This window comes from Passer domesticus, chromosome 1 (assembly GCF_036417665.1).
Source record: "Passer domesticus isolate bPasDom1 chromosome 1, bPasDom1.hap1, whole genome shotgun sequence".
Classification (NCBI taxonomy): Eukaryota; Metazoa; Chordata; class Aves; order Passeriformes; family Passeridae; genus Passer; species Passer domesticus.
Window position 1 is genome coordinate 71,253,265 of NC_087474.1, and position 21,084 is coordinate 71,274,348.

The 21,084-nt window shown below is 39.3% G+C and overlaps 1 protein-coding gene across 4 annotated transcripts; it reads left to right on the forward strand.

The window, feature by feature from the left end:
• Positions 1-38: 38 nt before the first annotated feature.
• Positions 39-17,823, forward strand: DEK (DEK proto-oncogene). 4 transcript variants are annotated; one of them, XM_064423076.1, is made up of 11 exons: positions 39-144; positions 2,408-2,557; positions 4,262-4,363; positions 4,858-4,967; positions 6,787-6,881; positions 8,308-8,428; positions 9,476-9,658; positions 11,470-11,602; positions 13,886-14,034; positions 15,265-15,333; positions 16,259-17,823. In XM_064423076.1, exons 2-11 carry the CDS (start codon positions 2,419-2,421, stop codon positions 16,268-16,270), a joined length of 1,113 nt encoding a protein of 370 aa, XP_064279146.1. In that variant the 5' UTR covers positions 39-144; positions 2,408-2,418; the 3' UTR covers positions 16,271-17,823. The 4 variants fall into 4 exon arrangements, with proteins under 4 accessions (XP_064279146.1, XP_064279126.1, XP_064279136.1 ...); XM_064423056.1 differs by lacking the exon at positions 39-144 and adding an exon at positions 262-430; XM_064423066.1 differs by lacking the exon at positions 39-144 and adding an exon at positions 693-886.
• Positions 17,824-21,084: the final 3,261 nt, after the last annotated feature.

Sequence of the window (21,084 nt, forward strand, 5' to 3'; positions counted from 1 at the left end):
CCGGGATCGCCCGCGCGGAATCGCGGCGAGGAACGGGCGCCTTGCCCGGCCCCCGCGGGAGTGATGCAGAGGAAGTGGGAAGAGCGCCACGCTCCTGGGAAGTGTTCATCGCAGGCGCGCGGGAAGCGTAGTCACGTAGTAAAAGTAGGAACACAAATACTACTGAATGCTGGAAAACGTAGAACGGATTGGGTCGGAAGGGACCTTAGAGATCATCTAGTCCCAACCTACTTGATGCGGGCAGGGATACTTTCCACTAGCCCAGGTTGCTCAGAGCCCCCTCCAGCCTGGCCTTGAACGCTTCCAGGAATGGGGCATCCACAGCTCCTCTGGGCAACCTGTGCCAGAGGTAGTGGGAAACACCACTGTGTCCAAAAGGAAAGCCTGGGGAGCATATATTCATCACCGCCCAATTCAGGCAGGATAAGAGGTACGGATTCCTTATTTTAAAGCTTTAAGGAAAAAAAAAAAAAGGCCGCTACAATTTCAGACGGCGCTAGTTTTAAAAGGCAAAACGCAATGTCGCGTCGCCTCTCCTCAGCGGGAGCGCGCGCCCGCCGCCGCGCGCGGCCTGACGTCACCGCGGGCGGGCGGGCGTGACGCGCACCCTCCCCGCGCCGGCGGGAACGCGGGCGCTGATTGGCCGCCGCCTTCCCGCTTCCTCCTCGCCGCCCGAGAACCCGCCATTTTGAAAACCTTGTTGATTCCGGGAGGGAGGGAAGAGGGAGAAGGAGAGGGAAAGGGTAAAGAGTGGCCGCTGGCTCTAGGGCTGCGCCGCGGCGGGGCGTGTGTGTGTCGCTGCGCCCGGACCCGCCTCGTCCAGCAGCAAGTGCCGCCTTCAGCTGCTGCCGCCGCGCCTGAGGAGGGAGCCGAGGCTCGCGCCGAGGTGGGTCCTGCCGCCATGGCCGTAACGGCGCCCGAGAGCGGTCCCGCCTCGCCGCGCCCGGGCCGAGCGGGGCCGGACTGTGACGAGGAGAAATGAAACGCGGCCGCCGCGCCGCCGGGCTCCCGCCCCGCCCCGGGGACGCGCCGTGTGCGGGGCGCTTGTGGCCGGCGCTGCCTGCCCCCGGCCCCTGCCCGGTGTCCCGAGCCCCGCCGTGTCCTGCGGCGGGAGCGGGCCGAGCGCTCCCGAGCCCGCCCGCAGCGGGAGGCGATGGCGCCTTGGCTGCCGGGCGCTGCGCATCGCCGTCCGTTCGGCCCGGCGTCCAGCTTGCAGATCGGGAAGGGGGGATAGGTGGAAAGTCCCCGTGTGAACAGCCCCAGCCCAGGGCCGGAGACCCTCTCCCGGTAAAGGTGGATCCCAGAACTCTTTTTCCCTAAGCAAATCGTCGTCCCATACCCAGGTGGTGTAAAGCTAAGAAGTCTCTTAACTTTCCCCCGCTTCTGTTCCCATTGAAAGGGGAAGAAAAGAGCTTGTAGTGCTTCTCTTGCTTTTACTCATGCCTTCAAGTAAAATGAAAATGCCGGACTACTTACTACAAATGAAATACTGGTAGTAATACACAGAAGGATGTGTTTCTGCCTGATAATTTAGCCAGGAAACGTTACTTTTCCCCCTGCTATTGGTAATAAATAGTAACTCATGTTTTCTGTCATTTGGCACACGACTGATCTCTGGTATGTACTAATGCTGCATGTAAGCAGCAGATTTAAATGTTTCTTATTGCACCTGATCTCTTGCAGATAATACTGGCTGTAGTATTGCAAAAAGAAAATGGTTAATTGTGTGATGTTCTGTTCCAGATCTAAACGGTGAAAATTATTTAAAGCTAGAGTTTTGAAAAATTAAATATATGGTTATCTTGCTCTATTGGATAGATGTTTTCTGTTAGTAGGGAAATGGTACATATTAAAACCAGAAAGTATTTTAATGCCTAAAGATGCAGCAGCTGTCTGGGTTATGAAAGCAGTGTTAATTCTTTCCTGAATTGCTTGCAGCCTTTTTTTTTTAGTGTTTCTGTTTCTATTTCCAATCTAAATAAGTAACTTGCTTAAGTTATTAGGAAACTTGTATGCATAGTTAACCATGATCAAGTACTAAGTTTATAGGAGGGTGCAGTAAAATAGTGATATCTTAAAACACTGCCGTTTTTAATAGATAACAGTATCAGCTGCTTTGAGTGGGTGTTTCTGAATGGTTCACAAAAGCAGCTTGAAGACCTGTGTGTGAATAGAATTTATAACCTTATAGTGTTCTTAACCAGACTAATTGCAGAATGGATGACAGCTTATTCTGAAAAGTTGTATTGTGTGTATGCCAGACACCTTAGTGATTGGAGAATGTGAACAATCACAGTACCAGCACACTGCTTCTGCTGCACAAGGAGATCATTTTTGAAAGCAAGATTCCCGTGGTTTTTATGGACGTTGTTCTATTGATGATGGTTTCCCCTGACTCTTTCTACAGAAGCATACACCATGTCTTCTGTTGATTCATCAAAAGAAGATACAATGTCATCAGAAAAAACAGATGAGAAACAACCTGAAACTGAAAACAAAGCCGAGGAAAGTGATGAAGATGAAGAAGAGGAAGAGGAGGAAGAAGAAGAAGAAAAGGGTACTTTTCTTTCCATTTAATAAGTTGTTCTTTAATGCATGCCAGGTATTGAATGCAGTTTCCTGTGATTTTGGCTAACTGTACAATCATTGAGGAGATTCCATGGTGCATCTGTCTCCTGGGTTATAATAGCTTCCCAGTGGTCTATAACAGGCAGTGCTAAAAACAGTAGAGCTGATTTGTCTCAAAAAAGATTTAAGGAATTGCCAGCATCCTGGACTTCCGTACCAGGGATTTTATTGTTGATGTATAAATTTTTCAATGATTATACTAGTTAGTGTCTCTTATGAAATTATTTTTGCCAGTAACACTGAAGTTGTCTGTGTTTGCAAAAGAGAAACTTCTAAGTGTGCAGTAGTTTTGGAAACAATAGGGATGTCTTTGCCTAACTACAGTGAATTAATTTTCTGGGTATCCAAATGTAATTATATTGGGTCAGTGAAAATTCCTTTAGACTAATTTTGGTGATAAAAAATTATGGCAATATGATAGGATGAGCAAGCAAGGCAAGTTTCTTGTAGTGACGTGGAATTGAAGGTAGTCAAGGAGAACAAAACAAGATGAAGGAACTACTGTGCAAGAATGTTAATTTCTATTGTGAACTCTCCAGGCATCTGTTTTCAAAAGGAAAGCATTCATGGAAGCAGAGCTGTAATGTGGCACAGTGAAAACCAAGTCAGTGATGCTCTTGCATCCTTGGAAGAGATGAAGTTTGTCTTTAGGAAAGGTAGTAGAAAGAAGACAGATTATGCTGTTTGGAAAACAGCAGAGTAATTAGCATTGGATTTTCAGGAAAAAAAATTCTTTTTGCTCTGGTTTTGATCATACAGGTTTTGAAGCTACTTTCTGAGGCTAAACCAGGACAGCCCATCTCTTTAGCTCTTATAGAATAGTGTTACTTGAGGTCAAGTATTTTAGTATGAAATGTTTAGGTGAAGCTTTAGCTTTTTCTTTGGAGTGGTATCATTGAACGAGTGATGTGCAGGGTGTACATAAAACAATCTAAATGTATTCATTAGTAAGCACTAACAGAATTACTGGGAATAATACTCTTGTTGTATTCGTGACACTCGTTACTGTGCCCTGCAGAGTGCTTCTCTGTGTACCCTGGCATGTGTAGTACAGTCCCACTGCACTTGTGCTTCTGCCTCTCCTGCTGAAATGTGTGGTTTCTCCAGTCCAGTAGTGGGAAACAAATTTGTGTGTAGGCATCCCTGACCCTGCTTTTGCCCATCTGGTAGTAGTATTCTTCTTCAGAGTGCTTTGTGTGGAGCTGTGTGCGTACGGACTGCAGCATCCAAGGAGAATGTGTAAACAGGGTCAGTTTCCTACCTGAAAAATGCAGTGAAAGGAGAGAAGGATGGGTTTCTGAAAACATGTAGTCCTGCAGTCTCCATTATGTGGTAATTTCCTAAAGTTACCTTAAGGAAATGTCTAAAGGTAATGTAAAGTTAACTTTAGTGTTGTCTTTAGGGTTATCTTGGATACTGGATTGTGGTGAAAACCTAGAGAGACTTTTAGTTATGTATGTGCAGCTCCATAGAATCACATTGGCTTATTAGCCAAAGGTCTGAAAGTGTCTTAGTACCTGATTATATCATCTGTTTTTGATTTGCTGTTTCAAAGAGTCAGTGATGTGTTGCCTGTCACTTCAGTCAGATCTGCAATGAAGAATATGGTGTTTAAGGAAGCTTTCTTTTGCAGAGAAGAGTCTCATTGTTGAAGGAAAAAGGGAGAAGAAGAAGGTTGACCGACTGACCATGCAAGTGTCCTCGCTGCAGAAGGAACCTTTTACAATTACACCAGGTAAGCTTGACTTCTCACATACGAATTGTGAGTGTTAGGAATGATAATGAAAACTCTAAGAAGATGAAATTACTAATCTGTTGTGAGACCTAGTTTATGAGTCATGATCCTTTTTAAAACAATAAGGCTATTATATGAAAACCATCTTTTATTCTGTAGCATCAGTTTAACTGTAAAAGTTATATGATATTTGAACTTACTTGGAATGGGATCTTTGGTATCTCACCACTACTAACAAAGGCAGGAGCAGCCAGAATACAAAGAAATGCCAAATCCTAGTACGCTGATCTAGGTAGTATCAAGTAAGGCAGGTAAAGAGCCTGTCAGGATGCCTAACTGATAGGAAAAGGCCTGCTTAATGTTTGACCTATTAGAATGTCTAATGCTGTTTTTAAGTAACTTCTTTGCTTAAAAAAAAAAAAAAAAAAAAGTAGAAGCTTTAAGTTATAAACATATAGGTGATAAAATAGCATAATTTATTTTAATTGTTTCAGGAAAAGGACAAAAACTGTGTGAAATTGAGAGGATACAGTTCTTTCTGAGTAAAAAGAAGACAGATGAACTTAGGAACCTGCACAAACTCCTCTACAACAGGCCAGGCACTGTAAGAATTTCAATCTTGTATATCCATTAGTTCTCATGTATAGTGAAAATGCTTGTAGTGCAGTTTTTTACACTTGCACGTATTGATCTATTTCTCAAGTGTTATTTATTTCAAGCTACTTAGAAAATGGGTATTTGCAGGACCAGTTAAGTAAGTCTCCTCCTTTTAACTCCTATAAAATCACTTCCTATAAAAATCCTATGGCAGGGTGTACTAAATCAAAAGTCCCTTGAATGTAGATTTGATTTTCTTTTTTTAATGGGGGAATGGTGGATTACCTTACAAGGATGAGTTGGAAATAATTTATGGTTAACATGCTAAAAGCTGCTGACATGCAGATGATTCTCAAAATACTCCATGTATTAATACATTGGTGTTTATCTGCTATTTTTCTCTGTACTAAGCAGTAGAAAGAAGGTGATAAAAATCACCATTAAGATTTGATATATAACAATTTTCCTAAGATAATTAAAATATTATCCATTGTGTATTTAAGGATGGCACTTATAATGGCAAATCTTTCTTGAAGTGGTTTGTGTATCACTGATCGTGCCTAAAATTTCAAGAGTAAATATGACCTATTTTCCTTGCTAATGGAGGCAAAATGTGAAATTGAGGCAGTTTTACATGTGCTATAATTATTGGAACTTTTTAAAATATCTTTGGGTATTTTGAAGACTTGAACAGCTAGCACAGAAACCAGAAATCAAATATTACTAGTAGAGATGTGTGCTAACTCTTAATTCTCAAACCACTGCTTCCGATGCAATGTTTGTTCAAATGGTAGAGAATTATCTTTTGCCACAAGTATTCAGAAAAAGAGTATATCAGTATGGTTTCAGTTAAAGCTGTATTAAATCAGAATTTTTGGGAACTCAGAATGCTGTTTAATATAGTGAAGGTCAGATCTTGTTTTGTATGCGCATATTTGTATGTGCTTTTAATTGTAATTAACTTTTAAAACTTTTAATAAAACATACCAGTATCACCCTGCAATTTTCTTAAGGTGCTGGACAAAGCTCTTTGGAAAAGGAGCTCAGCGTTGTTAAAATTATAAACTAGTGGAGAAACAGCAGAAACAACATTTTAAGAAGTATTGAAAGCTAGTTGAAATTATTCTTGATAGTGTTATAAAGATCACATGAGATAGAGAGATCTGGGGTTGCTTTTTAACAACTTTTTTTTTTTTTTCCAAAAGGAGATGAAGTGAAAACTTAAATACACTTGTGATCTTGATGGGAGCAATTTTCCCATTATAAGGGCTGTTGGAATGGAAGTTCAACCCAGATCAGATATCAGGTGTAATGGTAGAAGCTGTAGATTGAGTGGTACATAAATGCAAAAATTGGTCCTACTAGTAAGAGGTTCAAAAATATCATCATGGTCCTACGTAGGACTTCAGAATAGCTAGTAAAGCAAATCTGCTTCAGCAGATTGTAGAATAAAAACTTAAATTCCCCATTTTGTAACAAATGATGTGATACAAAGCATGCAACAAGCTTTATAATGTTGTAATTTTGCAAACCTGTAAATCATCATGCAGTACGTTCTAAATGAGCTTGAAATGGCAGGTGGCTTTGTCCAGTAAGTTATTAAAGGTACCATAGTCACAAGAAATTGAACTTAATTGTTTTAGTTTGTCTGTCATGAGATAAATAAAGGCATAATCCATGTAGGTTATGACTTAAAAGGTGTAGCTATGTCAACAGAAAACAAAATGCTAGAACATCTTTTTCTTGTACAAAAGGTTAACAAATGTAATTTGATGAAATCTTTTAAACTGCTTGCAATGAAAAGTAACCTGTGTGCTCTGTTCTAGGTTGCATCCCTAAAGAAGAATGTGGGTCAGTTCAGTGGGTTTCCATTTGAAAAAGGAAGTGACCAATATAAAAAGAAAGAAGAAATGTTAAAAAAGTAATGATCTCTTGATAGTTAACATATCTTGATGCATGCTATGCATTTTATTTTTTCTTTTTTTTTTCTTCCACAGTTTTACTTTAGGTTAAAGTTGAATTATAAGCCAGGTGGCTGTTTAGTAGAGCTCTACAATTTTTTTCTGAGTCCATTTTAATCACACAAACTGGTCTCTTAAGACAGCTTAAAATGTATTAAGAGTTATATTGTGAACATTTTATTCACAATTCCTACATTCCTGACTTTAACTATTGCATGCTAACTAGCAGATTGTTCTGCCAAGTGAGAGGAGAGCATTATTTCCCGTGGCAAGCATAGTGTTGTGAGCACATTGTACTTCATTCATGGTGCAAACATGCACCCTTCTATGCCTCAAAACATTCCTCCTTCAGAATCAAAGCCATTTCTGCTTATTTTATATTAAACGTACTAGAATTGCTGTAGCAACTAGTCTCAGAATTATTTTTTTTTCATTTTTACTGGCTCCCTTAATAAGTTGCTTTTCCATCAACAGGAGGAGGTGCTGCAACTTGGTTTAGGCTGCACTGAAAGGGTTTAAAATGCCCTTGCATATTTGTGTAGCTAGTTGTAACAAATGAAAGAACTAATAACATCTACACAATATATTCTGAAACTTGGGAGTTTTTTTAGTGCTTGTTTGCTGATACTGGAAAGGCTTCCAGAATCTGGAATTTCCAAATTTTTTTTCTTCAGATTTGCAGTTTTCCAGGAGTGTGGTTTGTCAAATACGTGGGAATCTACAAGACAAACTCTATCTCCTGATGGTAGTTTTGACTCTTTGTTTCCAAAAGATTTAATTGGCTAATTCCCCTTGTCAAAAAAAGGCTGCAAAATAAAGTAATTTTGCACAATTTTTTTTGTTTGTTTTCCGTATGAAACAACTGCTAGCAGCAAATATTCTGAAACCTGGTTGGTGCCTGTGAAAGTGCAGAGCCCTGTGTGCTTGCCTTACTGTGGTAGCTTCTGCTGCTGTTTGTAGCTGTGTGGAACACAAACTGTTGTTTAGTTTCTTAATTTGTTTTACCTCTGTGGTTGATTTCTTCCCAGTCTTTACACTTGCATGTCGTATTTTAACAGCATTGAACATGAACAAAGGATCTTTTTTTTGCAGAACCTTTACTATTCAGGCTATAGATCATAAAGTATGTAATCATTTTTTTACTCTGATTCCTTAACTTTAAGATATCCTGTTATACAGACATGCAGTTTTGGGAATTCTGTTTTATTTTGCTTTATGTAATATAGTGGTGATTCTTTGCTTAATCATAGATCAGATTGGAAGTGTAGTTGACTGTGTATATATATATTGTCTGGTGGCAGACACAAACCAGACAGCAGCTTCTGGCAGTCATATGTTGATTGTTTAGTATGTGATACTAAATATTTATTTTTTTTTTCCCTACAGATTTAGAAATGCAATGTTGAAAAGTATCTGTGAAGTTCTTGACTTGGAAAGATCAGGAGTCAATAGTGAGCTTGTAACCAGAATATTAAACTTCCTTATGCATCCAAAATCTTCAGGCAAGGTGAGATACAGGTTGTTACGCTTGCTTTTATGGCTCTGTTCTGATGGAAAATGCATCTGTTCTCTATTGCTCATTGTATCCTTGTTTCCAGTGATACTACAATTTCTGTTCTACCTTAATGAAGTAGGAATGACTTCTTGAAAGAGAGTAGTTCTACTGCTGCAGGCATCCATAATGGGGTGAGGGCTTAAATAGAAATTCTGTTTACATGTGGGTGTACCCATTACACGCTGATAGTGCACAGAAGCGAGTTCAGCACATGGAGCTAATTAGGATATCTGTCCCAAATACCAATTAGCCTTTGCTTTGTGGATGGAGGAGAATAGATACATGAAAGGACAGGAAAATCAAGCTTCAGATGTTACCTGTGTTTGCTGTATTTGGCAAATGCATGTTATCACATTTGGACATCATCAAATGGAATTTCTTGCAGGGTACAAAACCAGTGCACTAGAGTCAGGGTACCACTGCCAAGACTGCTAAACTCTGTTGTTAATCTTCTTGGACTTGCAGTTTTTAATCTAAAAGTAATACTAAAATAATTGCACTATTGCTCAGGAAACTAAATCTATTCCCAGCAAACACTGGGAAGTGATGTGAATAAAGGGTCGGCATGCTGCTTTTCCAGGTACCGAGTTAGGGCAAAATGCAGGTTTGCATAAGATGTAACAAAATTCTTGCCTTTAAGTCTTCTGAGTTGTTACCAAAAGAAAAGGCTTTTTTTATGGATTAGTAGGTAAAAGAACAATCTAGAAGTAACTTTTCCTCCTTCCCTTCTCTAATGCCCAGTCTTTGAAGATTTGTTTGGTTAGGGAAGGGGTGCACTTAGCTTAGAACTGAAATTTCATTTTGCTCAACTCTGTCTCAATAGTGAGTATTTGCTTGCTGCAAAATACTATGACTTAAGTGTACATAAAATAGTCCTGGGTTGTGTTAAGACACCTTTACAGTTGTTTACTATTCTTTGATGTGATTGGAAAGAATTTATCTTTTTAAAATTCACTTTTGTATTCCTACTTGGAATACACACATCTCTTTTTCTCTCAGCCATTGCCAAAGTCCAAAAAACCACAAAGCAAAGGTGGCAAAAAAGAGCGCACTAGCTCTGGAACAACAAGAAAAGCAAAACGTACCAAGTACCCAGAGATCTTGTCAGATGAATCCAGTAGTGAAGAAGATGAAAAGAAGGAAAAGGATGAGTCTTCAGAAGAAAAAGAAAGCGAAGATGAGGTAATGAGTTGTTTTGTTTGTTTTTCAACATTACGTCATTGCTATGGATTGGTAACTCTTGGAATACAGAGTTGGGGAGTAAGTATGTTTAACTGAAAGAAAAAGAAGCACATTTGCAATTTATAGGAAGTTTTCTTAAATTCTTAGCATGTTAAATTTAGAGAATCATTTAGACAAAAGGCAAAAGTTCTGGTTCTTGGGTGTATGTATACACCATATAAACCCATTTCCTTCGTGTCATTTTGGGGCAGCCAGGATTGGTAATGTAATTGATTGTATTTCTTATATCATCTAGCGATGATTTTATTGTAATTTCATAATGCAGTGTTTGACTTAGCTTTGACTTCAGTAGGAGTCACTGATCTACCTGGCTGCATTGGTTTGGGATCTTGCTTCCCTGTTCCTCCTGGGTTTTCTATCTTAAACTCTCTCTTCTGGTTTTGTGTCTTAAAGTAAGCAACATAGTAGGCAGCCTTGGAAAGATTCCTGCAGTCTCTGAAGTATCTTAATCTCATTGTGGTTTTTGTTTTCTTAAACTTTTTGCATACTACACAAGAAGCATCAAATCATGGAATAGTTTGGTTTGGAAGAAACCTTTTAAAAAGTCATGTAGTCCGGTCCTTCTGCAATGAGCAGAGACATCAGCTGGATCAGGTTGCCTCATTCAGCCTGGCCTGGAATATTTCCAGGGATGGATATTCACAGCCTCTCTACAGGGGAACCTGTTTCAGTGTTTCACCACCCTTATTGTAGAAGAACTTCTTCCTTTTTTCTCCTCTAAATCAACCCTCCTTTAGTGTAAAACCATGATGCTGTATCAGACCCCTGCAACAAAGTGCAATTAGTCAAACTGCTGGTGTCCAAGAAAGTTCTTTATGGAAGCTGTGGAATCCTTGGCTGTAATATAAGGCCACTTATATATCACTGCTTACTTGAGTTACATTCTGTCTGTTGAAATGGAAGTGTGACAGGCTGTTAGGTTGGTAGCCTGAACTGTAGGAAATAGTAGCAGTCTTTTGTTGAAAGGTGATTAATGTAACTTAGCAGTTTGTTTTGTTGGGGTCATTTTGATAGGTGCTGGATTTAATGTAAAAGGTGGTTCAAGGAAATTCCTATGAATTTCCTCCATGAAACAACCTTAATTCTTACTGTGCCTTTTTCTTTACTTATTAATGGCAAATTGAAGGAGGTTTGAAATATTAAAAGGCGACATGTGTTAATTTCTTCAGCAAAACGGGTTTCCTACTGTGAGGAGAGGAATATCTGTTTCAGAGGCAGTTGTTGTCATATTTCTAAGAACTCGGTTATTAAAAAAACCTGAAAATCTAAAACCCTCCAAACAAACAAAATTTTGAAAAACAAAAAGGCCTAACACTAAACTCCATTTGTCTAACTGGGTCATCTTTGCCTTCTTTCAGAAGGTAGGAGTTAGGTGTCTGCAGTGGCTGAGTGGACTGAAGTCTTCAGAAACTGAAGTTTCGGTGCATGGAATAAAAGCTTAATTATTACAAAAGCACTGGTTTGTCAAATTAGTTTGAAAGTAGGACCTGATGAAATGGAAAATATCTGTTTTTACAGCTTTAAGGTTGCAGCATTTTTGAAAAGAGTTGGGTTTATGACAGCTTTTGATATACTAGAGTTAGAAGGATGTAGGCAGCGTGTCTGTTTTGCTGCACCAGCTCTGTTGGAAACTTAGGCATGGAGCAGCTGAGTAAATTGTCCTCAGAGTGGAAAATTTTCCTTTACGGAAAAGAGGTATGGCCTGTTCAAATAATACTCATTATTTTAATTTTCTGATTTTCTTTTTGTAGCCCCCTAGAAAATCATCTAAAAGAGAAAAATCTAAGAAGACGACTTCTAAAACCAAGAAGCCTGTGAAGAGTGCAAATGTCAAGAAGGCAGACAGCAGCACGACTAAGAAAAACCAGAACAGTTCTAGAAAAGGTAAATGCTTTAAATCTTTCCTCATACATTGCCTTTCAGCTTAACTGGCATGCCTATTAGAAAGCAAGCTTTTGCACCTTGTTGTGAAAGAAAATGGAATTTGGTAAATTGTTGGTTTACTACTTGATGTTTCTTTCCTTGAAACAGTATTTAATGAAAAAAGATGTTTGTTTGGATATATATCATGTATTTCCTGCTATCACGCTGCTGAGCATGTGTATACTTTTTATTTGCATATAAACTGAAAGTATCAGCCAAGTTCTCAATTTTGCTGGAAGAACCATTGGAAAAGTTCTGTTTGGGCCTCTACAGTGGCTTTATGCAAATCTCATAATTGATCCAGTGGTGTGTATCCCGTGTGTCTTTGGTTCAGCACCTTGATACAAGTTTTTTGTTAACATAGAAATTACTTTCTCAATGCATCCTTTTGCAATAGGTTTTCTCATATCTCAGGATGTGCATGAAGGTGCAGACACTGAGTTTCTTATTAACTCTGTAAAGATTGCAGTAGTAAGGGTGGGGACAGAGTTGTCTTGCCATGCACATTTGCCAAAAAGGGCCTGGGCAGGGGCAGATGGCTCTTGCAGGCAGCTCACGGAGGCCATTCAGCAATGGGCACTCCTGATAAGGAACACTGACAGCACTCAGGGCTCTTGCAGCAAGTGTGGGGCCGGTGGCTCAGGGCAGTGACTGGCACCCTGCCCTGCACCCGTCAGCTGGCCTTGGCAGCAGGGTCCAGCTGTGGGCTCCCTGGAGCAAGGCAAGCATGGACATCATGGAGCAAGTCCAGTGGAGGGGCACCAAGATGGTGAGGGGGCTGGAGCACGGGGTGGAGGAGGGAAAGGCAGAGAAAGCTGGGCTCCTTCAGCCTGCAGAAGGGATTGGGTGAAGGGGGATCATCCTGCAGGCTGCAACTCCCAAATGGAACAGTATGGGGAAGGCAGGGCCAGGCTCTGCTTGGAGGTGCACAGGGAGACGATGGAAGGCAAGAAGCACAAGTTGCCACCAGGGACACTGCAGTTATTTGTTAGGGAAGAAACTCCACCATGTGGGTGGCCACAGAAATGGGGTCTGGAGGAGCAGTGGAATCCTCATTGGTGGAGATGTTTGGACATCAGCCTGGCAGAGGCCAAGTAACCAGCTCCATGTTGGCCCTGTTCCACGTAGCAGCTTTGGTACCAGATGATCTCCAGAGGTCCTTTCCACCCTAAATTCTCTGACACTCGGTGATAGCAGCCAGGTCTGTCACAGTTGTAGTCTGAGTTACTAATGCATTTTATATCCATACTGCAAAAGCACTTCCTTTAATGCTGGCACTGGCATATGCATGCTACAGCACAAGCATCAGGTCAGATTAGTTACCCTTCTTGTCAGTGCTTTGCTAAAAGGAGCAGGTAAACTCTTGGGCACAGAATTACACTAGATTTCTTTCATAGCCTTATTTCTCAGCAAAGTAACTGACCTGAGCTGAACTCAGTGTATTCTAAATGTGGCTGTGTTGTGTCTACACCTTATTTTGTCATCAGCATATATAAATATACACACACACAAATGCTATATATGTGTGTTTCCTGTATGTTACGTAATATACCTGTAATTTCTTATTTACTCCTCCTGCATTTCTGTTTTCAGTTTGTCAGCAGTACAAAAATCAAAATGTTAAGTAGGTAATTCTGTAAGGCCACTGTCTAGTTCGTTTGGGATCTGCTCTGAATTTTGTCTTGTTGGCGGTAGAGGAACTGAGTGGGTGTTGGAATCATTCAGTCTAATTCATTTTCTGCTGGAAAAGATTGTAGGAGTGTCCTGTGCCCCTTCACTTAACTCCGTTTGCGAAGTTCTCCTTATTTGTTCTCTTCTCATGGTGCTTTCTGATAGTAAGTTTGCAAAATTACAAGAGCCTAGTGTGTGACACAGCTAGGGGAAAAAAATAGAACCTCCTTTTTAAAGGAATTAATTACTTTTTATTTTTTTAGGTCCATAATACCTGAATTAGAATTGTTGTAATAAGTCTTTTTCATTAGTTTGATAGATTAAATTAGTCCCATACTTTTTAGAGTTCTTGTTGGTTTGTAAATTGATGGTTCATCAATAATTACACAAATTCATAAATCAATGTAGTACTGATGGCATTAGCTTTGTTTTTAAATAGATGGTCTAGCAAGATGTCTATTTTAAAGAAAAATATCTGAATTGGATGTTTGTTGAAAGTTCTGATGGCTTCTGTTTTTAAGGAAAAAAACAGACTGAAAACCTATTACAATCCAATTTGTTTTTCATATTTAGAAAGCGAGTCTGAGGATAGTTCAGATGATGAACCTTTAATTAAAAAACTAAAGAAACCACCCACTGATGAAGAACTGAAGGAAACTGTCAAGAATTTGTTGGCCAATGCAAATTTGGAGGAGGTTACAATGAAACAAATCTGCAAGGAGGTAAGTACAATTCTGCAGTCTCTTTGTAGGTGGTCGATTGTGAGCTGACTTTGATCACTATTTCAGAAATGGGGGCTTGTACTGTGTTGTTCAGAAACTAAGTAGTTTTGCATTGGTTTATTTACCTGCTGATAACTATGACAATGAGAGCTTTAGTCTTTAGATATGCAACACTGATATTAGCATTAAAAGGGAAATACTAAAATTAGCTACCTGGGATGTAGCAGTATTACCTCCAAACCAAGTGCCATATGTGACAGTGCAAATATCTGACATATTTAAATAGTGCAGCTGCTTTGCTGCTGTCTGTAGGGGAGGGCTGTCCCCTGTGCTCTGTACATTTCTACTGCTCACCTTGCACATTCATTCTTCATATGTTCTCTTTATAAGTCCATTCAGCTGTCTCCTATCAGCATCTATCAGAATAGTTCTCAGCTGAGTTAGTGAGTTGAATCAATTCAGCGAGAAATCCATTAATTGTCAGAACAGGTGTGAACCAGAAAAGGGAAAGGTGGAGAAAAGTGACCACTCACATGTTTGGTTTTCCTGATAATTTCAAGAGGTGGTCTTGAGGAAAATAAACCAGAAGTTACAAGAAAACTGTATGTAATGTTTTTTCATATTTGTAGTCATTCTGGGAGTCTGAAATTTGGTATGCTGAAATAAAATACTCTGAATAGGTTGTCAGTGCTGGCATCTGGTTTTTGTTTGTTTGGTCCTCTCCCACCCTGTAAACCAGAGTAGTTGAACAATAGCACTCAAATATTTTGACTCTGCTGTTAGTCTCTTGAATGGATCACAGTTTTACTTATTATCAAATACCAACACTTATTTATTTTTCATTAATTGTTTGTCTTTCTGCACTAATGCAGGGCTGTCTGACTACTTAAGAGAGCATTTAAAACAAAAATTGAGAATTCTTACTGGTGTGACATGACAAGCTAGGCATTTCAGTTTGTTGATGTGAAAAATTATAGTACCAGTTTAGTCAGTGAACAAACATAAAAGAGTACATGCATTTAAATATTTATGTGGTCAAAATAAGGACAGGAAAATAAGCTTGTCTCTTCACCTAATTAACAGAGGGCATTTTGGCACTTGTAGTACTAGAGGCACCAGCATGGTTTTTTGCCCTAATTTCATTTGAGCTACTTCTACACATACCACCTATTGAATGAAAGTAATTTGATGTTTGTTTTATATTTTTGTTTTGTTTTTACTTTTCTTTAGGTGTATGAAAAATATCCTAGTTATGATTTATCTGACAGAAAAGACTTCATTAAGAAAACAGTCAAAGAGGTAAAGACTTTATAATTTAGAAAATACTCTGGGTTGGAGTGGGATTTTTTTCCTTCAGCTTGGCATGGCATCTTTTTATGCCAGTTTTAATAGGTTTTTGTATAATACTGAAAGTTTAGTGCTCACCTAAACCTAAACATTTGATATTTGGTTAGGGTTTTTTTTTCCCTTACATTTCCCTCTTTAAAGAATTAATTGTTTCAGATTCGTTTCTTAGCATGCCACTACTGCTGTTATTCATTTCTTTGGTAAGCATAACTAGAATTAAGGTTATTGTAGTTTTTAATGACTTGTGCTCTGTAAGCTATGGATTTGCTTTAAATTGCAACCTTGGCTACAAGATGCACTCTAATTCAGGCATTTGTCACATACATTCATAGATGGCAACACATGGAGTTGTACAAGCTCAGCAGACCTGTCAGCTGAGACATAAGGGAATAGACAGATGGCTTTTCTCTGTTCTGGTTATGATGATGTTGCCTTTAAGTTTGCTGTGCTGAAGATCAGGCTGTATCTACTGTACATATGAGAGAGGGTTTATTGTCCAATCTGAGCTTTGTAATTTGTAAAAAGAAAATCAGGTTTCATTACTTTTGCTTGCCCTGAAACTAAAAATGGAACTATAGAAGTGAGGTTCATTTACTGTAGTTAGTAATTTAATTTTCTTGTGGCTTCACTCGGAGATGTTGATACACGGCTGTCTAGATTTGCTGTGTCTATGTCTTGTGCATAGACGAGCAAGATAACATCCTGTGTCACTATCAGCAAAGGCATGAGAGATCAGTTTGTCTGCTCTAGGGATGTTTTTGCGGGTTTTTTGATAGCAAAAGGAGAGCGTATTTTCATACACTCTCTTTTAATACAAAAGGAGAAGTATGTGATTGCATTGAGAAAAAGGAGAAAACTAATGCACTTCTCTTTTCAGTTGATTTCATGATCTGATGTGACTGTGGGAAATGAAGATTCCTGGGTTTATATTTCCATGGATTTGAAGATCTGATAGGCACCAGCAAAAGGAATGTGTCTTACCCTTGTATTTTTAGTCACATCTAATTCTGCTGATCTAATGTTAAGAGTGTTAATGTAAATTGCTTTGTGTGGGTTTTTTTGTTGTTAAACAGAACTGCATTTGATGCAATTTTTAGTTGAACATACTTAAGTTTCATGCATGGCAATAAATGTTCCCTTTTTATAGTTTTGTACATTTTGAATTGCATTGTATAACTAGATTCTTCAGAGCCATTGTAGCTTTTTAGTGTGGATTACCAGCGTACAGGAGATTTTAAAATTGACTAAGAAGAAAGCTGCTTATCTACACATATACATGCAGAGACTGGAATATTACAGTATTGGTTACAGAGATATTTTGAATACATATTAATTCTGCAAATAAGAAGAGTTAGTCACATATTAATCTCTTTTATATTCTGATACATTCTACAGATACAGAATTATTCTGAATCTAGACTACAGTCTTGCATGTGTAGGCACTGAAAGAACTTTCACAGCATGGTAACTAATTGGCATATAGATGTTATTTTTGTACTTCCAGAAAGCTTTTTGTTGTGTATATAAAGTTATTTCAAATTTCTTTTGTGCAAATCAGTTTTTTAATCTTGGTATCTTTGAATTTATGACATGAAATGTCAGTGTTCAGCAGTGAGGCAGTGATAACAAGTGGTGTGCAGAAGTTTCATGAAAATGAGCTGACGTTTTATGATGTTTGTCTCATCTTACCTTGTACAAAAACTAAACTGTAGGTTTATACCTGTAGTTTAACTTTATACAAAGACTACAGACATTGTTTCAATATCTTGGATGTAGTAAATAAAATCCCTCCAAAGGCAATAGGAAAATTTCTAGCATCTCACAAGTGGATATCCAAGGTACACAGCTGGAGGCTTGATAGCTTTGGAAATCCACAGTAGGGCTTCCAAATTGGATAGCACTGATGTGAACATGTGTTTAACCTCTCTTCTGTGTGGGAAAGCTTTTCTGAACCTGAGCTTCATTGCCTCAGCATGAACAATGGTACTTGTAAGCCTGCAGTCTTTAACTGTGGCTGGCAGCTTTTAGGATCAAAGTAAATTCTGTGTAAGTTTTTGTTTAGGTTTTCTCCATACACCTTGTTTCTAATATCGGACGTCCTACACTTAAAATCATGAAACTAAGCTGCCAGAGTGTGGGCAGCCATCACACCATGAACACATCTGACTAGTATTGCTGGAAAGACAAAGTGTATTTTTTTGAATTTTATTATTGTACAGTTGAGAAGTAAGGGTTCATAAATTATCTAAATTCCAAAAATGTTCAGCCAGTTAGACTGTTGATCTTACACACACTTTTGAATTTCTTTGCGTGTGATCATTTATAATAAGGCTGAATGTAATGGGGATTTTTTGTATTCAATAAATGTCTTTCACAAAAATGTAAATCAGTTTTAATCTAACATTTGCTTACATGTATAGTAAAAAAAAAACTGTACAGGGATATGGTTGTTTGTCTTTATCTCATCTGCTAGAAAATATTGGCTTCTCCACTTTGGAAGACACTATTGCTGAAATGTATGTCCTTGCACCAGGATTTTATGTCTTTAAGGTTGATTTGTGTTTTGTTTTGATTTTTTTGTGGATTTTTGTCTTTAACTGTCTCAGCAGAAAGAAAAATTTTTAATTGCAATTTTTAAAACATCGAAAGTTTCCAAGTCAGTCTTAAGAGCAGAAAGTTACTTGTATTAAGTTTTGATGTTTTACAGATACTTGAACTGCCTTTTGATTTTTATGTAAATGTACTAGCCAGTTTTAATTATATGGGTCGGGAAGTGTTTTTATGATTCACAGCTCTAAAGTATAAATTTTTTTTAATGGTTTAAATTCTAATGAAAACTTAGAAAAGGATAGCATACTTCTATTTATTGTATATATGCATTAGTTGCCACTTTGGAATTGCACAGATGGAATGGAAGTGAACTTTACATTCTTCAAATGCTTTGTTTAAATCTCTTAACAACTCCGTGTTAGTCCTGAGAAGAGGACTGCCTGTTTCCTTGCTAATCCATACCAGTCTGACTGCAGCTGATGCAGGATTCCAGTTCTTTCTGCAACTGGGAGGAAGGCTACAAGGTAGTAATAAAAGGTAAATAAAATATCCTGCTTATCCTGGTGCTGTTGGATTAGAAGCACATCTGATCAAGGATCTAAATACTGTTCACAGAGTCTCATAAAAGTAGAAATGGGTTAACTGGATTAAAAAAAAAACTGAATAAATTGTTCAGACATGTACCTTCCAGATGCTTAAGGTAATGCCCTGACCATTGTACTCTAAATAGTCCTAACCATCTTGATTTGATTACTTCCAGCATAATTCCTACAATCCAGTGTATTGCTTCTTCTTTTTGGTTAGGTTTTTGTTATTCAGTATTTTGATTGGTGACTACAAAACCACAAGTTAATCTGAATGTTTGCAGGTGTAAACAGCTGTTCTTATGAACACTTGTGGCAACAGTGCATGGGGCCTGTAGGAGAAGGAAGATGGAGAGGGCTGGGTGGGAAGGAGTTCAACAATTTGGAGTGAAAAGAGGTTACATGCATTTAGAGTTACGTGGTAACCCATGGTATAGTGGTCAGGCATGTCTAAGCAAGATGAAATTACAAAGACACAGCTATAAATTCAATTCCACTTTTTTCCAAAAGCTCTAGACTAACATCCTTCTTGGACCTGAGCAGGCTATTTTTATAGGGTCTGTGGTCTTTCTATGTTATCCTGTTACAAGGCGCATGACGAAGCAAGATCTAAGAATTGTCTCAGTTTATATTAGCCACTGCTAAACTGTACTTGAAAATAACCATTTTGGAGGCCAGTACTTAATCTGGAGAAATAAAGCCCCTGGCTGTCAGCATAGTGATTCAAGTAAAGTTTATTATTAGCTCTTCTGTTTCAAAGAGAGGGTGGCACATGGCCACTTGGGCAGTGCTAATCTTCCTTGTTTCCACATCAGAAAATTGACTATAATACAGTAGCTTAAACTGGACTAGATGAAAACATCCCTGAACTTACTTTTAGTAGTTTTTATTTAGGGAGAAGAATAGAAAAACCTGTAGGATACCAGACCACTGTCTAATAACTTGCAGTAAGAAATTTAGTAAAATCAATATTCTAGTTGCTGAGAAAAGAAACCTCCTGAATGCTGAAAAACGTGTTGTTTTCCTTCTGCAAAGAAATGTTTCTCCTGCCTGTGGATTCAGAAGTATTTATTAAAGCAAGATGCTGGCACTTAGAGGTCTAAAGGTTTATTCTTGACTTGCAGAAGAAAGGGGCTGACAGGAACTTATACAGGTTACCAAAAGCAGAAGCAGCATATTTCTGGAACAGAGTATCTCCGCTGAACAGTGGGGGTTGGGATAGGGTTGTCTTGCCATGCACATTTGCCAAAAAGGGCCTGGGCAGGGGCAGATGGCTCTTGCAGGCAGCTCACGGAGGCCATTCAGCAATGGGCACTCCTGATAAGGAGCACTGACAGCACTCAGGGCTCTTGCAGCAAGTGTGGGGCCGGTGGCTCAGGGCAGTGACTGGCACCCTGCCCTGCACCCGTCAGCTGGCCTTGGCAGCAGGGTCCAGCTGTGGGCTCCCTGGAGCAAGTCCAGTGGAGGGGCACCAAGATGGTGAGGGGGCTGGAGCACGGGGTGGAGGAGGGAAAGGCAGAGAAAGCTGGGCTCCTTCAGCCTGCAGAAGGGATGGGTGAAGTGGGATCATCCTGCAGGCTGCAACTCCCAAATGGAACAGTATGGGGAAGGCAGGGCCAGGCTCTGCTTGGAGGTGCACAGGGAGACGATGGAAGGCAAGAAGCACAAGTTGCCACCAGGGACACTGCAGTTATTTGTTAGGGAAAAAACTCCACCATGTGGGTGGCCACAGAAATGGGGTCTGGAGGAGCAGTGGAATCCTCATTGGTGGAGATGTTTGGACATCAGCCTGGCAGAGGCCAAGTAACCAGCTCCATGTTGGCCCTGTTCCAAGTAGCAGCTTTGGTACCAGATGATCTCCAGAGTTTCTGGGTGTAAGAGGATGGCAGTATGATGTAACTGCCCTTTCACCTGACCTCATTCACTGGACTGCACTATTTCCCTTACTTGTGATCTAAGTGTTAGACAACTGGGTCAAAAGGAAAAACATACACTATGGTTTTTTTGAAGGACTGCAATTTTTATGGGGAATATGATGTAATCAGCTGATTTGTACATTATGTTAAATAAACAGCATTTAATTTTTATTCTAAAGCTTGTTTTTTCTTAGACTGAAGCTATTGTTTTTCAAATGCAGCATCAGATGTAATGAGTTAGCATTTGGAGAACAATCTTCAGGGTACAAACCTTGAGCTGCTAGTCTAGTATGACAGGGTTAGGGGAAAGCAGTGAATCTTGCCCCCAGTAATGCTTTCATTAGTTCAGACCTACATGTGGATGAAATAAACTTTCAAAGCAGTAAGATATTTTTCTCTTAAGGCAGCTGCAGTCAGACAGACTAAATGAACACCTGACATCCCTTTCATGAATAACAATGTAGATCAGTGTTACTAGAATTTGTCATAGTTTGTATTTTAAACATTTTGAGTATGTAGTCAGGCTTGCACATGCTTATAGCGGTCTGTGCTAGTAGGAACCTTTCAGGACCATGATCCTACAAAGCATTCAGACTACACTTACTCCATGAAAAGCATTAAATTGTTATTTGGTAATATTTGAAAATTAAGGG